Source organism: Pezoporus occidentalis, unplaced genomic scaffold (genome assembly GCF_034315485.1).
Source record: "Pezoporus occidentalis ecotype Australia unplaced genomic scaffold, CSIRO_AGI_Poc_V1 ctg28, whole genome shotgun sequence".
Classification (NCBI taxonomy): Eukaryota; Metazoa; Chordata; class Aves; order Psittaciformes; family Psittacidae; genus Pezoporus; species Pezoporus occidentalis.
The window spans coordinates 4,403,143-4,417,559 of record NW_026914718.1 but is presented as its reverse complement, the minus strand read 5'-3'; the positions used below and the strand labels follow the sequence as shown (position 1 = coordinate 4,417,559).

General features: G+C 42.4%; 1 protein-coding gene across 9 annotated transcripts in view; it reads left to right on the top strand.

Moving 5' to 3' along the window:
* The window catches only part of HECW1 (HECT, C2 and WW domain containing E3 ubiquitin protein ligase 1), a 253,865-nt gene that overhangs the window by 93,070 nt on the left and 146,378 nt on the right, over positions 1-14,417 (top strand). For all 9 annotated transcript variants that reach the window (XR_009966068.1, XM_062625356.1, XM_062625357.1 and 6 more), the window contains one exon: positions 4,605-4,712. Coding sequence is in view for 8 of the 9 variants with exons in the window: in XM_062625356.1 (XP_062481340.1) it covers positions 4,605-4,712 (108 nt within the window). In the remaining variant the exon portion in view is untranslated. The remainder of the gene's footprint in view (positions 1-4,604; positions 4,713-14,417) is intronic.

The following is a 14,417-nucleotide window of genomic DNA, read 5'->3' as shown; positions in this document are numbered from 1 at the left end:
CCAGGGAAATGAAGCCACAGATTTTTGAGCTATCACAAAGTGTTTGCTTTTTGGCCAAGCAGGACCAAACCCAGGCTATGCAATGGATTGCCAGCTATACAGGAGCTAGTTTAAAGGTTAATATCATTTAAAAAATAGAGGGAAGAAGATGCATTAGAATGGTTCATTGGAAAAATGTCAAAAGCCATTAGCTGCTGGCTGAAATATATGAAAGGGAGCAGCATTAACTCTGCTCTTCCTTTTGTGTGGAGGTGAAATGAAGCGTTTCAGTACTTACCTTTGGGAATTAAGATGCAACATGTTTTTAAGGTCAGTTCTTTTGTTATAGGGCTTCTCAGCAGAAATATGAAATAATATCTGTTTTCATTTGCACACACTCATTCTCTTTAACATACCATATTGTCTATTCGCTTACAGCATAAATGCTGATAAATATATGTATGCACATGCACATATATGTAGTGTGCTGAAAAGCTCTGTATTTCACATGCACAATTTTCTGTGTCAATGTGCTACATGCATAATGTCCATGTTCAGGGAATAACATGCCTGGAATAGAATCACCTGCCAACTAAAACAGGTTGATCAGGCACATTCATACATTCCAAGCTCCTGATGAATTTAAGTTACTGCTATCTTTAACATGTCAAGGGATATATCTTATCTTTCACTTTCCAAAAACACATACCTTCAAAAACTGGAAGAGAAAGACTTCCCTTTTGGACCTGCATATGTTTTTCTAGAGCTAAAATTTGTCTGGCTTAAAAATCACAACTAATGTAAATTTCTACTGGACTAAAACTAAGTTTTATTTCTTTAGAAAGAGGGCAGTAGCTGCCTTTTCAGAAGAGACTGACAGGGCTTACATCTGGCTATGGAAAGGATCTACATACTGGATTTTTAAATAATGACATTTGTAAATAGGTTATATTTACAAAGATATTTTTATACTTAAAGGCTCCACTACTTCTACTTGGGGTGAGCTGCATATTGCAGAGCTCCATAAACTCCTATGAAAATATCCTTTCTACTGCTTGAGCCTCTATTTAATCAGTGGCTGCTCTCCATAAACTGTGTGCACATGACCAGCTCCATGTGCGTGCATTCCTTCCCTGATGTGCTTTGTGACCTGACCTTTTGCTTTGGATGCTGTCCTTCCTGCATACCCACATCTCTCACCTCACCTCTGTGTGCAGATGTTACTCAGTGAGAGCAGCTTATTCCAGCTCTCCCGTGGTCTTGCCTGTCAGCTAACCTGTCAGTAACCGTAGATCGGCTTGCTTATCCCTTCCCTTCAAGAGTCTTCTACCTTGGGGATGCAGATGGAGAGCGGTCGTTTTTCTCAGCCTGGCTTTCCAGGTTTCTTGCATGTTTCCAACAAAAAGTAGGAAGGGGCTTCCTGCAGTCGTCCCTGCTGGCTCAGCTTGCAACAGGGACGTGATCTGGTTTGGGTATGGGCATATGTTGACATCACTGTCAGATAGAGAGATTGCGTGATGCAGAATTCATGCTGCCTTTGTGCCAGCTGTGGGAAGCAGGCGACAGCCGATGCAGTGGAAGTGCCAGCTGGCCCCCACAGATACTATACCTATGAACACAGCATTCTAAATCTGATTGTGCCACTAAGCTCTGGCCTAAAATGTCTGTGATTTCCTTAAGCAAGGCTAGCTAGCCTACCTCAGTGAAGCCACCTTAAGTAAGCATGTTATTTTATAAACAGCGTATCTTGAGGAGCAGTAATTACCATACATCTTAATAACATGGCAGGCATTGGAGCATCTCCAGCGGCTTACAGAGCCTAAATAGGACAAATAAACGTCACTAGTGATAAAGCCAGAGAGCAGCATGCCTGAGTTGAGGGATGTCCTCTCTGAGGATGCGGGGCCGGGCAGGGTTCCCAGGCTCCAGCTCAGTGCATCACTGCAGTATATGCTCACATTTAAGTATAAAGGGTTTTCCCTGCCAAAGCAAAAGAGACAGCTCATAGGTTTAAATCTCCTGGCGTGTTTAGATACATGTTCCTACTTCCATAGATTGATGTGGGTGATTCTGGATAGTCTGTATGCAGGATGGTCCTTCACTAAAGGTGGTCATCAGTAAGCCAAAGCTCTGAGAGCAGTGCTGTGTATTTACCTGCCCTGTTTTTATATAGAATTTGTAATTTAAAAGAAGCCACAACCAGACACAACATACAGAGGAGGAACAGAAATCATTCCAGGGGATTTTACCATTGAGAGGTCTACCACAGAGATGTACTATGTGAATGTGCTGAAAGAATTCCACTTGAGGGGCAGTCGTGAGGGAAGGTTGTGAGGGGAGAGGAGGGGTGGCCATGGGAGGTGAGGGGAAATCACAAGGGGAGCTTATGAGAGGAGAGCAGGGGCGGCCATGGGCCATGACAGATGGCCATGATGGGAGATCTTGAGGGGAGATTATTGAGGGGTGACTGTGAGGGGTAGGGGTAACAGCTGTACAGAGTAAGCCATTATGGGGGAGTAGATGAGGGGTGACTGTGAGTGGAGATCATGAGGGGAGATGTTGAAGGGAAATCAGTTTGCCCTTAGTGACATTATTTAATGGTGGGCTTGGCAGTCCTAGGGTAACTGTTAGACTCGATGATCTTAGAGGTCTTTTCCAACCTACTTGATTCTATGATTCTATTTTATTCTATGAAACAGCTGGCGAAATAATTGCTGACAACTACCAAGTCAGCAAAGGGAAAACGTATTGTAGATAGCATTGCTAGTTATAATTATCCATTGCAATCATTAATGACCTCTTTAAAAGGATTTCTGTTGTAAACCCCTCAAGTGAGTGGCACCAGAGTTCAGTGTCAGGAGCCCACTTACCTTCCTCCTTTGGGAGCACAGCTATGTAAAGCCAACAGGACAACATTGGCATCTGCTTACTGCTTTATTCTTTCAGTGAAAGAGTAGTTTCCTTTGATTTAGAAGTCTATTTTGTTTAACGTGTGTGTGTGTGTGTGTATATATATATAGTATTATGTGTCTTTGAGTCTCTTGGCTTTGTTCATTGGGCTGCCTCTTCTGCTTTGCAGTTTGTCACACTGTCGGTCTGTCCTCAGGCATGGTGTCCCTTGTTCCATGGCTTCATCTTCTCCTTGACCTGTATGATAACAAGGCGAGTGAATGCTTCATAGCGTTTGATGTATTTTAATCTCAGATGAGTGGTCCACGTTTTTCCTTAGCCTTTAGGGCAACTGATAATTGATGGGAATCATCTTCAGAACCAAGTCTCAGCACCCACCCACCCACCCGGGACTGTTTCCAAGGTTGAGCTGATTAAAGAGCATTTGTACAAATCTCTGTTAAAATTAGAAGCCCCCCTTGCTGAGAGGAGGGCATCCAGGAGGCTGCTGGCTGCTCTCTGCAGGTAGAGACCACAGCCCTTTAGTGCGAAATCCATTGCATGCCCTGGAGCCGCAGCAGTGAGGGTCCCTGCCTCAGCCCTCCAGTTTGCCGCCATTTTGGGCTCCCACAGGCCACTGCTGTGAGCCCTGCTCCCTTCTGACAGGCTCTAAATGTCCTCTCGTGTCTGTCCTGGTTTTGCTGTGCTGTTTGTATTTAGTGATGATCAGACCCACGTGCTGGCCTGCAGTGGTGGCAATGTGTGCGTTTCTGTTTGCTTGAAAGCTCAGTGGTCAGCGAGCAGGGCCCTGGTGCTGCAGCGCGGTCTCGCTGGCTGCTCGTTTTCAAGCTGCTGGATAAAGGGTCGAGAGCCAGGCCCTGACCTGGGCGGGGGGAGATATGTTTGCTCACATCTACACTGTGTAGGGCTTGCAGATTGGTGTGGAAAGAGCTTGTTGAAGCAGCCTGCAATGAAACTTGGAAGCAGACTAAACATTGACATGTGTGGACAGCCAGAAGGGCACTCCTCAGGCTCACTGCCGGACGTTTATTTGCATGCAGCCCTGCGTTTGCAAGGCAGTTGCTTCGTCAGCCTTGGCTTGCAATGGTTGTGTAGAGATTATTCACTTTTATGGATGACTCCCTCAGCCTGAAGGTCAGTTTGGTACTTTGGCAGCTGCTGGGTGTCTCGACACACTGCGAGGGGACAGCATTTTGCTGTCAGTCATTTGGTTTTGGAGGCCGAGAGCTGAAGGCATGCAGTGGGTAGGATTCTGCACAAATGAGTATCCTTCACAGGGCGCTGCAAGAAAGAACCACATCTGTTGAGATATGAGTGAGTGCAGTACAGATGCCTCCATCTGTTTTCTGTGGGGTTTTGGTAAGGGAAGAAGCGGGAGGGGAGATTATTTCTTGTTATCATTCTCTCTCTTACAGCTAGATAATTACGTTTAATTAAGTAGGGCTTCTTCCATGCCCAGGTAGGTGGTTTCAGTTCTGAGAATTTTGTAGGGATGTATCCATTTAACATTACATTTCAGGAAAAGCCGTGACTTTTAAGAACTGTACTTTGTAAAAGTATAAATGAGTGAAAAAACTGATCTCTCAGCATGTGGTGCCAAGCCGTCTAGCAGCTCTAGTATGTTCTGTCAAGCCAAAGGCATATTTTTAGCCTGATTCTCTGCTATAGATGATGTCGTAACAGGTGCTTGATGAGACTGTTCCCTTTGTTTACAGATGAGGTCTTGTCCGAAAACTTTTTGGACTACAAGAACCGTGGTGTCAATGGCTCTCACCGTGGTCAGATTATCTGGAAGATAGATGCCAGCTCTTACTTCGTGGAGCGTAAGTATTTTTGCAATCCTGCTACAGTATAATTAATTCAGTCACTTCCCAAAGATAATTGGCCTGCTGGAGTTCTTATGATGGTTTTATACCCCATATGTCCCTTAGGAGAGGCCAAAAATGTTACCAAAATCTTTGAGTGTATTGAGAGGAACTGAAACATTTTATGGAGTAGAAAAGTATGGTTTCTGCAAGCAAATAAATTTTGTGGACGTTGACTTATTTACGTCTTTTCAATACAGTTATGAGTAAGTGTTATAACCTATTTGCTGTTATTTGGATTGTATCTTTGGTAGTGACCTGCATTAACTTTAGTGTGATATTAAGGAAAAGAGGAACTCCGGCATAATCTCAGACAGTTTCACACTGACTTTTCAGGGGAAAACTTCATGGTGTATCTGACTTCCACCAGGTTTGAGTGGATTCAGAGGTAAAAAGGGTCAAGTTCTAATCATCATGTAGACTGATAAAAATATAATATGTTGTTGCAGCAAGGTACACAGTTTTCAAATTAATTCTTCCTCATTATATTCATATATTACCCAAGGCATCTGATGCAATGCTGTGTAACTCTTTTCCACCCCATTAGCAATCAAAATACAGAAACACTGAATTTGCTTTTGCAAAGTACCAGGTACCTGGTACAGCAAGTTAGTATTTCCAGCCTGGACTGTCTCACATCCTGGAACACAGTGAACCTGACCATTCAAGTCATTCTCTTTTTGAAGAGTTACATGTGTTACTGTGAATGGAATTCATGGTCATCTTTAGAGAACGGAAGTAGGGTACTCAAAAGGCTGGATTGAGATCTACAGCAAAACATCTGTGGTGAAAGAGCTAAGTGTATCCTTAGGGAGGAGTTAAGCATGAAGAAGCCTAGCATGAGAACATTTTCAGTTCTTCAATTGTACGGAATGTTTCCAATGTTCTACCTTAACTTCTGGGCAAAATTCAGCAGTTTCATAAAAGCAAAACAGTCTGGAGGTCTGAACTGGTATATCTGAACAAAGTATGTCTGAACTGCCTGAATCTGAGAGCAATCAACAGAATCTTTAATATAACCTAAATTCTGAAGGATTTGGAAAGGATGTGTGTTATACATGGTTTAATTTATCTGTGACTTTTGCCTCAAGTATCTGGTACCAGCAAAGATGCTACCTGCAGACATTTTACAGATACTCAATCCTAGAAACAGGTTATCTCTTTGCATTACGAAGCACTGCTGATGGTCTGGGATTCCTAGTGTTAAGTTAAATTGAGCATGTTGTTCTAAAGAATTAAGGGAGCTGCTGAAATGTCTATAGGACATAGAAGATGCTTATATCCTGTTTAAAAAAAAAAAAATTATAGCAAATTCTTTAATATATAAGGACATTGGGTTTAGTTATCCTGGTTTTGGGGCAGAAATACATCATCTAGTTCCAACCCCCAGCCACAGTCAAGTAAATAGAGTTATTACTTATTTTCTGTATTTTTCGTCTGGAGGCATATATAATGTGTTTGGGAGTATTTTGTTCAAAAGGCTCAATGCTCCCCAATTAGTTATCCTTTCTTTCCTGCATTTTGAAAACTAACAAGCAAATGAAGTATGACACTCTAACTATGTAACCTGTAGTCATTATACATAAACTCACTGTTTAGGTAGTTAACAGAATATTGACATCTAATTCCTGAAAGTAGTAATTTGCATGCAATACCTGGAATTGAAGTAAGTAAAGGAAAGAGTGGCTGGAAGTTTTCTTCATGGTAGCAGATCATCACAACGGAAGTCTTCTGTTGGATGTAGTTGTAATGATAATTATTGACAAAAAATGGCAACCTGGAGACAGAAATTCTGCACATGCTGCTGTTGTGGGCAGCAGAAACTAGCAACATTGTGAGAGATTTGTAGAAGTGCATCAGGAGTGGAGCACACAAAGGAAAACATGACAAGAAATTGAAACAATTTTTTGTGTGTTAACTGTACTTGTACCTTTATAAAACTCAAATTCTGCAATTTCAGGTGCTTCTCTGTTGCTTAAGCTATGCTTTCACAGTGTTCTCAGTGGATTGCCCAGTCCGAGTCATTAAGAGTTACTTTTTCTGGTATATTTAAAATCTCAGTAGGTTAAGAAAATGCTTTTTGTGTGGTAGGTCAGTTACATCGCAAACCAGTTTTCTCTTTTTGAAACATGCTTCTTTCTTTTGGGAGTATCTGGGCAATATATGTGTGGCTTTTGAATTTGCTGGTAGCCTAAGGCTGTCTAGAGGGCCCCATCACTTTTCAAAACAAAGATAATTCCTTAATGCATACACATACCACAGAATTTGTGTTTGGTTTAGCGATCTACTTTTTCCCCTTTCAAAGGACTAGTACTGTTCCCAGAGAAGTGCATGCCTTTCTACTTTGCATATCACAAACTTACAACATAATGTTGCCAGACAGATAATGTAATTGGTGTGAGGCAGTGAGGGAATTGCTTCCAAATTGGAGCAGGAATGCCAGAGTAGAGCTTGCCTTCTGTTAGTACCCAGCAAAAAAAGAAAGCCTTAATGGCTGCAGAGGCAGTGTTGCAGTATGGCCAGTTGTGTATTTCTGCAGTTTATGGTTTTATGGCAGCCAATGATAAACAGTAACCATCCACTGTAACCATTAAGTGGTTGTGGTTTAGGAAAGGAAGGAGGGAAGACAGCCCTACCTGCCACTGGGATGTAGACTTTGTGTTAAGGCTTGGAGGGCACTGCAGTGAGCAAATCAGCCTATAATAGGTTTTCTAGGAAAGTAAACTTGCTCTGCTTCGCTGCAATTTCTCACACACTTTTTTGGCTTATACACCAATCCAGAGAGAGAGTGTGGAAGAGACCATCTCACTGAGGTGAGATACAGCATTGTCTTATAAGCACAGTATCAAAGTACCATATCCTTAAATGATGAGAAAAGTTTTGATATGGTTCAGAATTGCACTAAAATTAGCCAAGTATCTGGGACTCCTGCTAATCTACTGGTCTTTCTGTAGATTGTTTTATCACCTAGCAGCTAAGAAAACCATTTCCAGGTGTAACCAGTCACCTGTGTGGCACTTTTATGTGTAAACTTATGCAGCAGTTGTTTGTTAAAGTTGTTGCTGGCAGTGTTCAAGGCCAGGTTGGGTGGGGCTTGGAGCAACCTGGTCTAGTTGGAAGGTGTCTGGGCAGGTGGCAGGTGGTTGGAACTGGATGATCTGCAAGGTCCATTCTTAACCCAAACTATTCTGTGATTCTATGGCTGTTATTAATATCAAAGATGAATGATGGGCCTTGCAGAAAGCAGAAATTATAGTTCTTTATTCCCATTGACTAGTAGGAAAGTAATGGTAAAGAAAGCATGAAACTGAAGTCAGAGAGAGGTCTGAGAGATCCTGGTACATCTGCAGGTAGATGGCATATGTTCCAGGTCATTGTCAATATATGCCATAGGTGTGTGTGTGTTTATGGAATATGTATGGAAATGTCCCCAAAACTGACAGGCAGTCAGCCCTTTCATCTGGTGCTCTCTCTAGAAAATACATCTTCTGCATTGCTTTAGGAAGCTGATATAAAGGCCAGTTTCAAAGTATGAATAATAGAAGGACGTTGTAGCCTCAAATGTACCCAAATAAATAGGGGACAGTCATATCAACAAGAGCTTTAATAAAGCTGGAGTATTTGTAAAGTTCTTTTTCCGGGACAGGCTGTTGACAAGTCCACCCCACTAAAATAATTTCCTGTTTCCTTTTATGTTACCCCAGTACCTCTCAAATCAGGTACACTTCACTTTATGAAAGAAGGCATGAGGAGAGAAAATAAGAGTTAAGGCTGTTGAAGTGCATCCTGCTATACCTTAGAGCAAATTAGAATATGCTGCATGACTTTAACCTTCAGGAGTCCACAGATGGTAAAAACGGAAGCCGCACAGAAGCACCTTCAACAGTGTGAAAACTGTTCAGCAGAATGGTTAAAGGTGTCAGAATAAAACCAGATATGAAGCAGTAAGAGACTTGTACTCCAGAAAAATGCATCTACTGTGCTTGTCTCTCCCAAGGAAGACATACTGTACTTTGAGATTCTTTCTCTTCATTTCCTAGCGCAAGCAGTGGTTTTATTGGTGCTTTCTGTTTATTTTCTACACTACACACAGTTGCAAAATTTCTTCTCCTTTTCCTCAGCCTGGCACCCTGTCGTAGTTCGGTATTCATATTTGAGCCAGGCTTAGCTTTGGGAAGAGGAGCACAGGCTGAGCCTAGATGAAAACATTTCGCAGCTCAGGGCTGTTGAGGTTCTTCAAGAACCCTGTGCTTTGGAGCCTTTGATCAGCCCTTTAATCTGAGCATTTGTTACATTTCCTGTTAGTTTTTGTCTTACAAAGTCTTTCTGCTCCACGAATGTCAGCAGCAACCTGTCATAAACAGAAACCTAGGTCAATCCACACAAGGCATTAGACAGCTACTTCTCAGCTCCCTACATGCTTGCACTATGGTAGGTTAACTGAGAGACTTCTGTGAATCAGTTTGTTCTCCATCTTCCTTTCCCTTTCCACAACTTGTTTTGACACTTAGACATATTTTGTTTATATTGTGGAGATCGGGGCTGTTTGTTTGTTTGTTCCCACACAGGAGAGAAGATGTTTGTCTTGCAGGGTGCATGCTTGGTGACACCATGCTGGGAGAGCTTGGCTGGTCCCCACACTAACTGCTCTCTGCTTTTCATGTCAATGCAAAAAGAAATTACAAAAAATCTCTGCTTGCACAAAGCTGATACTGAAGTGGGAGCTCTGATAGGGAGTTTCTGAAAGCTCTCTTAAGGTGAACTGGAAAGCTTTAAATGAGAAATAATGCCTGATCTTAGGGATCCTAAAGTCAGAGCAAGTCTGTCTTCACTAAACCATGGTTCCCAGTCACAGAGACCACAGCTTACATGGTCTCTTCTTCGCTACTTAACCCTAAACAGGCATAGATGTTGTATCAATGCATCAGAGTCTGGCCAGCATCTCATTCCCAAGGCAATGGTCAAGAAGTTGCAGTAACATTTAACTGAAGGTTTAGTGCTAATTACACTGAGCCTTGGGGTGTTTGGCCTCTGGTTTGGACACACGGATGTGCTTGTGTTTGGGAACTTCCAGATTTTATTAGTTGCCCTTTTTTTTTTTTTTTTTGGTTAGTGTCTAGTATCTCCCATGAAGATCTTTTCTATCTAAACTACTGTCCTGAAAAGCTAAGGCCAGATTTTTGAACATATAAGTTCAATGCAGATGTTTGAGAGCTAGGCTTCAGTGCTGAGAGACAAGATAGATTAAAAGGTGAAAGGTGGATACAGAGGCATGGAGTGAAGAAAAGTGACTTGCCAGTACATGGGTACAACTGTAGACAAGACTTCAGCTTCCATACTCACCACTGAGTGTCTTATCTAGTAATTTTCAGTCATTGCTCTGTTTGCAGTCTGAGCTATTGGGAGCTGTTTAAAATTTGCAGCTTGAAAATAAATGTGCCCTGTTGTATGTTTATGTTCCTCCTCCTTTTGTTCTATAAGGAACAGAGTTTCTGACAGCTCTTCTGCTGGAAAGTGGAGAGAGGTTTGTGTAGGGCTCTTACAACTTTATTAAAGTTGGAAAGAGCCTCAGAAAAGGTAGTTATGAAGGAAACCAGGATTTTTCCTCTCATTTCTGTTCCATTTTTTATTTCCAAGTCAGCTGTGGGCATGCTGGATCTGCTTGTTGTTTTCTTTCCCAGACATTGTCAGGTAGAAGATCAGCAGTAACTTCCCTTGCAGCCCAGCAGCCTGACTTTTGCCTGGCTGAGCCTCTACCTAGGATAGACAAACATTTGTGGCATTACCTCACTGGCTGAACATAAGACTGACACAACTGGTTCCAGCTTTGTTACTACCCTGCAACTTGGTTTCTCTGACATATGGAGGAAGAAGGGCACTGTTGAGCCAGTGCTGCTGGATGACCCCATGTTCTGGACACAGAGGCCATAGGGCCTAACCCCAGCTTTGCCTGGTGTCTTGTGTCCCAGAGTGGGAGAAGAGTGGAGATGGGTGAGGATGCCTGGCCCCTAGGCTAGGTGCAAGCTAGTGCTGAATGGTACCTGGGTCACCAGATGTGCCTCCCCTCGTGAGATGCAACACCATGTCATTTTGTATCTTTGGAAAAAGATGCTTGACAACAAAGGGAGAAAAGCCCACTGCCCTTTCCTGTTCTTCTTCACTTATCACAGTGTTTTCTTCATCCCATTTATTGTTGTGTTGTTTTTTTTTTCCCTTGCACACATCTATTCAGCCCCTAATTTGACTGTATCTCCTCACTCAGGAGATTTGGGAGGACACAGGCAGTTGTGACTGTTTTTTGGGAGCCAGTGGCTTTCTTCCAGGCTTGTTTGATCTTAAGGTAAGGGGAAAGATGACAGAGTTCACTCTTTCCAAGCAGGAGCTTGTTTCTTAACACCGTTTACAAGAAACAGGTAAGGATTGGGGAAGCAGCCAGTAGTGCTACCAGTTCCAGGAGATTGGAAAGATACTATGTGGTCCTTTCAGCAGTTCCTTCTTGAATCTGTCAGGAGATGGGAACGCATGGCTCTCCACACTCCAGTATTAAAACTTGTGGTCAGCTATAATTTTTGATCTGGTGTGTACCATCCATCTTCTCCAAATCCCACTCAAGGTGTCAACTAGGGTCTACATCTACAGCACTTCTGGAATCACTTGATCATATAGTTGTTCATGAGGATAGAGTAATTTAAGTAGAAGTCATCAGACCACTCTGTACCTGGCAGTGTGCCTTGGGGAATGGCACATCTTCGCTTTGAGTCGGGGGGAGTTTGAAAGTACAGGCTCACATAAGTGTTCATTTTGCCCTTCCAGTCATGTCAACAGTGTCCTCAGACATGTTGTACATGCTTTAGATTCAGAACTCTTGTGCGTTTAATGTGTTTTCTGCTTTAGCTTTGGTATCACTCAGGGTACCATAGTGCATATCACGCACTTGAGGAAAGGAATAGAGATTCCTGAAGTCCAGTAGTGTGTCTACTAGCTGGTTTTTTCTCACCTAACCTAGCATTTGATAAATGAACAGATACCTGTTGTTTTGCTGCTTTGAACTTTGGATGTTAGTATTCTGCACAACAGGTGCTGAAGTCACATTGTTTATTTTAATGGATCTGTATAACTTAGGTAATGTTGGTTTCTGATTGATAATCTTTCTGGTACTGACAGTAAGAGATTACAGTGTCATGTTTGACTCACAAATCAGTCTTTTTGACTGTTAAATGCTTCTAGAAAGTTTGTTTAGGTAATGATGTCTAGGGATTTGGTGAAATTGCCCTGGAAGATGGATCCCCTCTCTTTGCTCCATTACATGGAGGCCCCATGCTCTCCCCTTGCATACTTCCACTCTTTCTCAAGCTGCAGCCAGCCAAGCTAGTCCCCACTGAATTCAGTAATATTTGCTTGCATGCACCCCCTGCTTGCCATCAGGCCTGGCACCTTTCACGTACAACCATGTACAGAGAGCCAAGGTGCAGACTTTGGCCCAAGTGGTTGTATCTTTGTAGCAAACCAGAAGACAAATGCAGTGGAAATGGGAAGGTGCTGTGATTGGCAGGGTATCAGCGCATACATCAAAAGGTCGTATTTACTCCAAAAGTGTAGTAAGGTAGTGAGCCTTGTTTCAGTTTTCTTATTAAATAATAATAACAAAAAAGTACTGTTTTCAGTTTTTTATAATTAAGGATGAAAGTTCAGTTCATGGGTGCACAGTTCTTCAGGAGACAAGGAGTCTGTCTTGTTCATGTCAGATCTCAGCACCATCAAACTTGAGCATTTCTGATGGAGGGGATAGGGTCCCCAGGGACATGGGTCTCTGAGTAAAGGCTGTGTTGCATGAAGGGCTTGTCTGAGAGAGCAAACTCAGCGGGTGGTTTGCACTGCACCAGCTACTAAGAAGGAGAAAAATGACTGCTACTGCTGAACTGAGGACAGTGACCAAGCCCGTCAGTAGTTTAAAGTTCCCAAAGAATAGATCAGTGTCAGTAATTTACCATTTCTAATTTTGGGGAATTTTATGGATTTTTTTATAAGCCTGTTAAAGCACACTGTGAAAGTCATTAATCAAAACAGAACTTGGAGCCTGTGTATTCAACAAAACACCTCTCTTAGTTTATGGAGGCAGTGAGTTTGCTTCACAACTACAAGAAAGGCTTTTTATGCCTCTCTGAAGTAGTAAAGCATCTGAAGGGCTTTACTATCCAATGTGGCTTTACTATCCAAACCTCGGTATAAAGGGATATAAATCCCTTCATGTATGTCCTGGGTTCAGCAGTAGCAAGCATATAGAAAATTGGTTGGAACCCTCCTATGTCAATGTCTGGTTTCAGCCAACCACTATTTCATGCCTTGTAGTAGTTATGACAGCATTTATCCAACTCATACAATGGTGTTTAGACAATTTTATTAGATACAAAAACTTGTGTGTCCTTCCTTGAGAAAGGCCAAATTGTTATCTGTGTAGTGCTGTAGTAACTTATCCTGCTTCTGTAAAAACGTGCATAGGATGTAGGAAGCCTTTTGATAATGGACTTTTTGCTACGGAGCTATTGAGTCCAGCCCTGTTGTCATCTCTACTCCTAGTCCAGGGTTTCCTGCTATAGGACTACAAGATCTTAGAAACACCATTTATATCCAGAGTAGTCTTACTCAGAGAGCAGGTCAGGAGGGATGAATTCCCATATCCCTGCAGGTTTCAAATGCTTTTGCCCAGCAGAACCATCCTTGCAATGTCCTTGATACTGGTAATGACACCTTGAGAGCCTCAGCCCAGTAGTTTTTTATACTTCCAAGCTATTCTCCAACCCTCCCAATACTTTCAATGTGCCCAATTAGTAGCAGATATAATTTCCTCCCATATCTCAGTGCTAATAGCTTTTCATAAAGAAAAAAAAAAAAAAAACAAAACCCAACCTGGAAAACACATACTTTTGCTGTAATTGTTTATTAATTAAATTTCCATAATGATGCTTCTTTCTGACCTTCCCCTTTCATTGAATTATCTGTTCTAATTTCATTAAGCGTTCTCTCTTTAAAAGTCGTTCCTGCCTACAGATTTTTTTCTGTCTTCTTTGCCAAAAGCAGCTGCAACAGTGAGACCTCTAAGAGTAGGAAGCAGTGTTTATTGCAGACTTCTTCTTGGCAGCAGAGCCTATGTGCCTGGTGGTACTTGTTCACTTCTGAAGCAGTAGGAAGCAGAGATGTGGAGAGGTGGCATGTTCACATGCTGTCCAGACTCATTCTTGAGAGTAAGAGCTACAGGTCTGATTGCTTCTCACTCGAGGGCCATTTTGAGGCAGTTTTCCATGATTAGACTGCATAATACTGATAATCTTGCTTCCTTTTAGTGGCCCCTTCACAGTGTAAGACAGATACCAGTAGGGTGGTTCAGTGATTTTGGTTGGGTTGTCTGATCCAACTGCCAGCTCAGGGCAGGTCTGGTTAGAGCAGGTTGCTCTAGACCCTGTCCAATTAAAAGTTCTGAGACAAGGGATGATGGGTTTAAATTTAAATAGGGGACATTCTGGTTAGATATAAGGAAGAAGTTCTTTACTGTGAGGGTGGTGAGGCACTGGAACAGGTTGCCTAAAGAAGTGGTAAATGCTTTACCATGGCACTGTTCAAGGCCAGGTTGGACAGGGCGTTGGGTAACAAGGTGTAGTGTGAGGC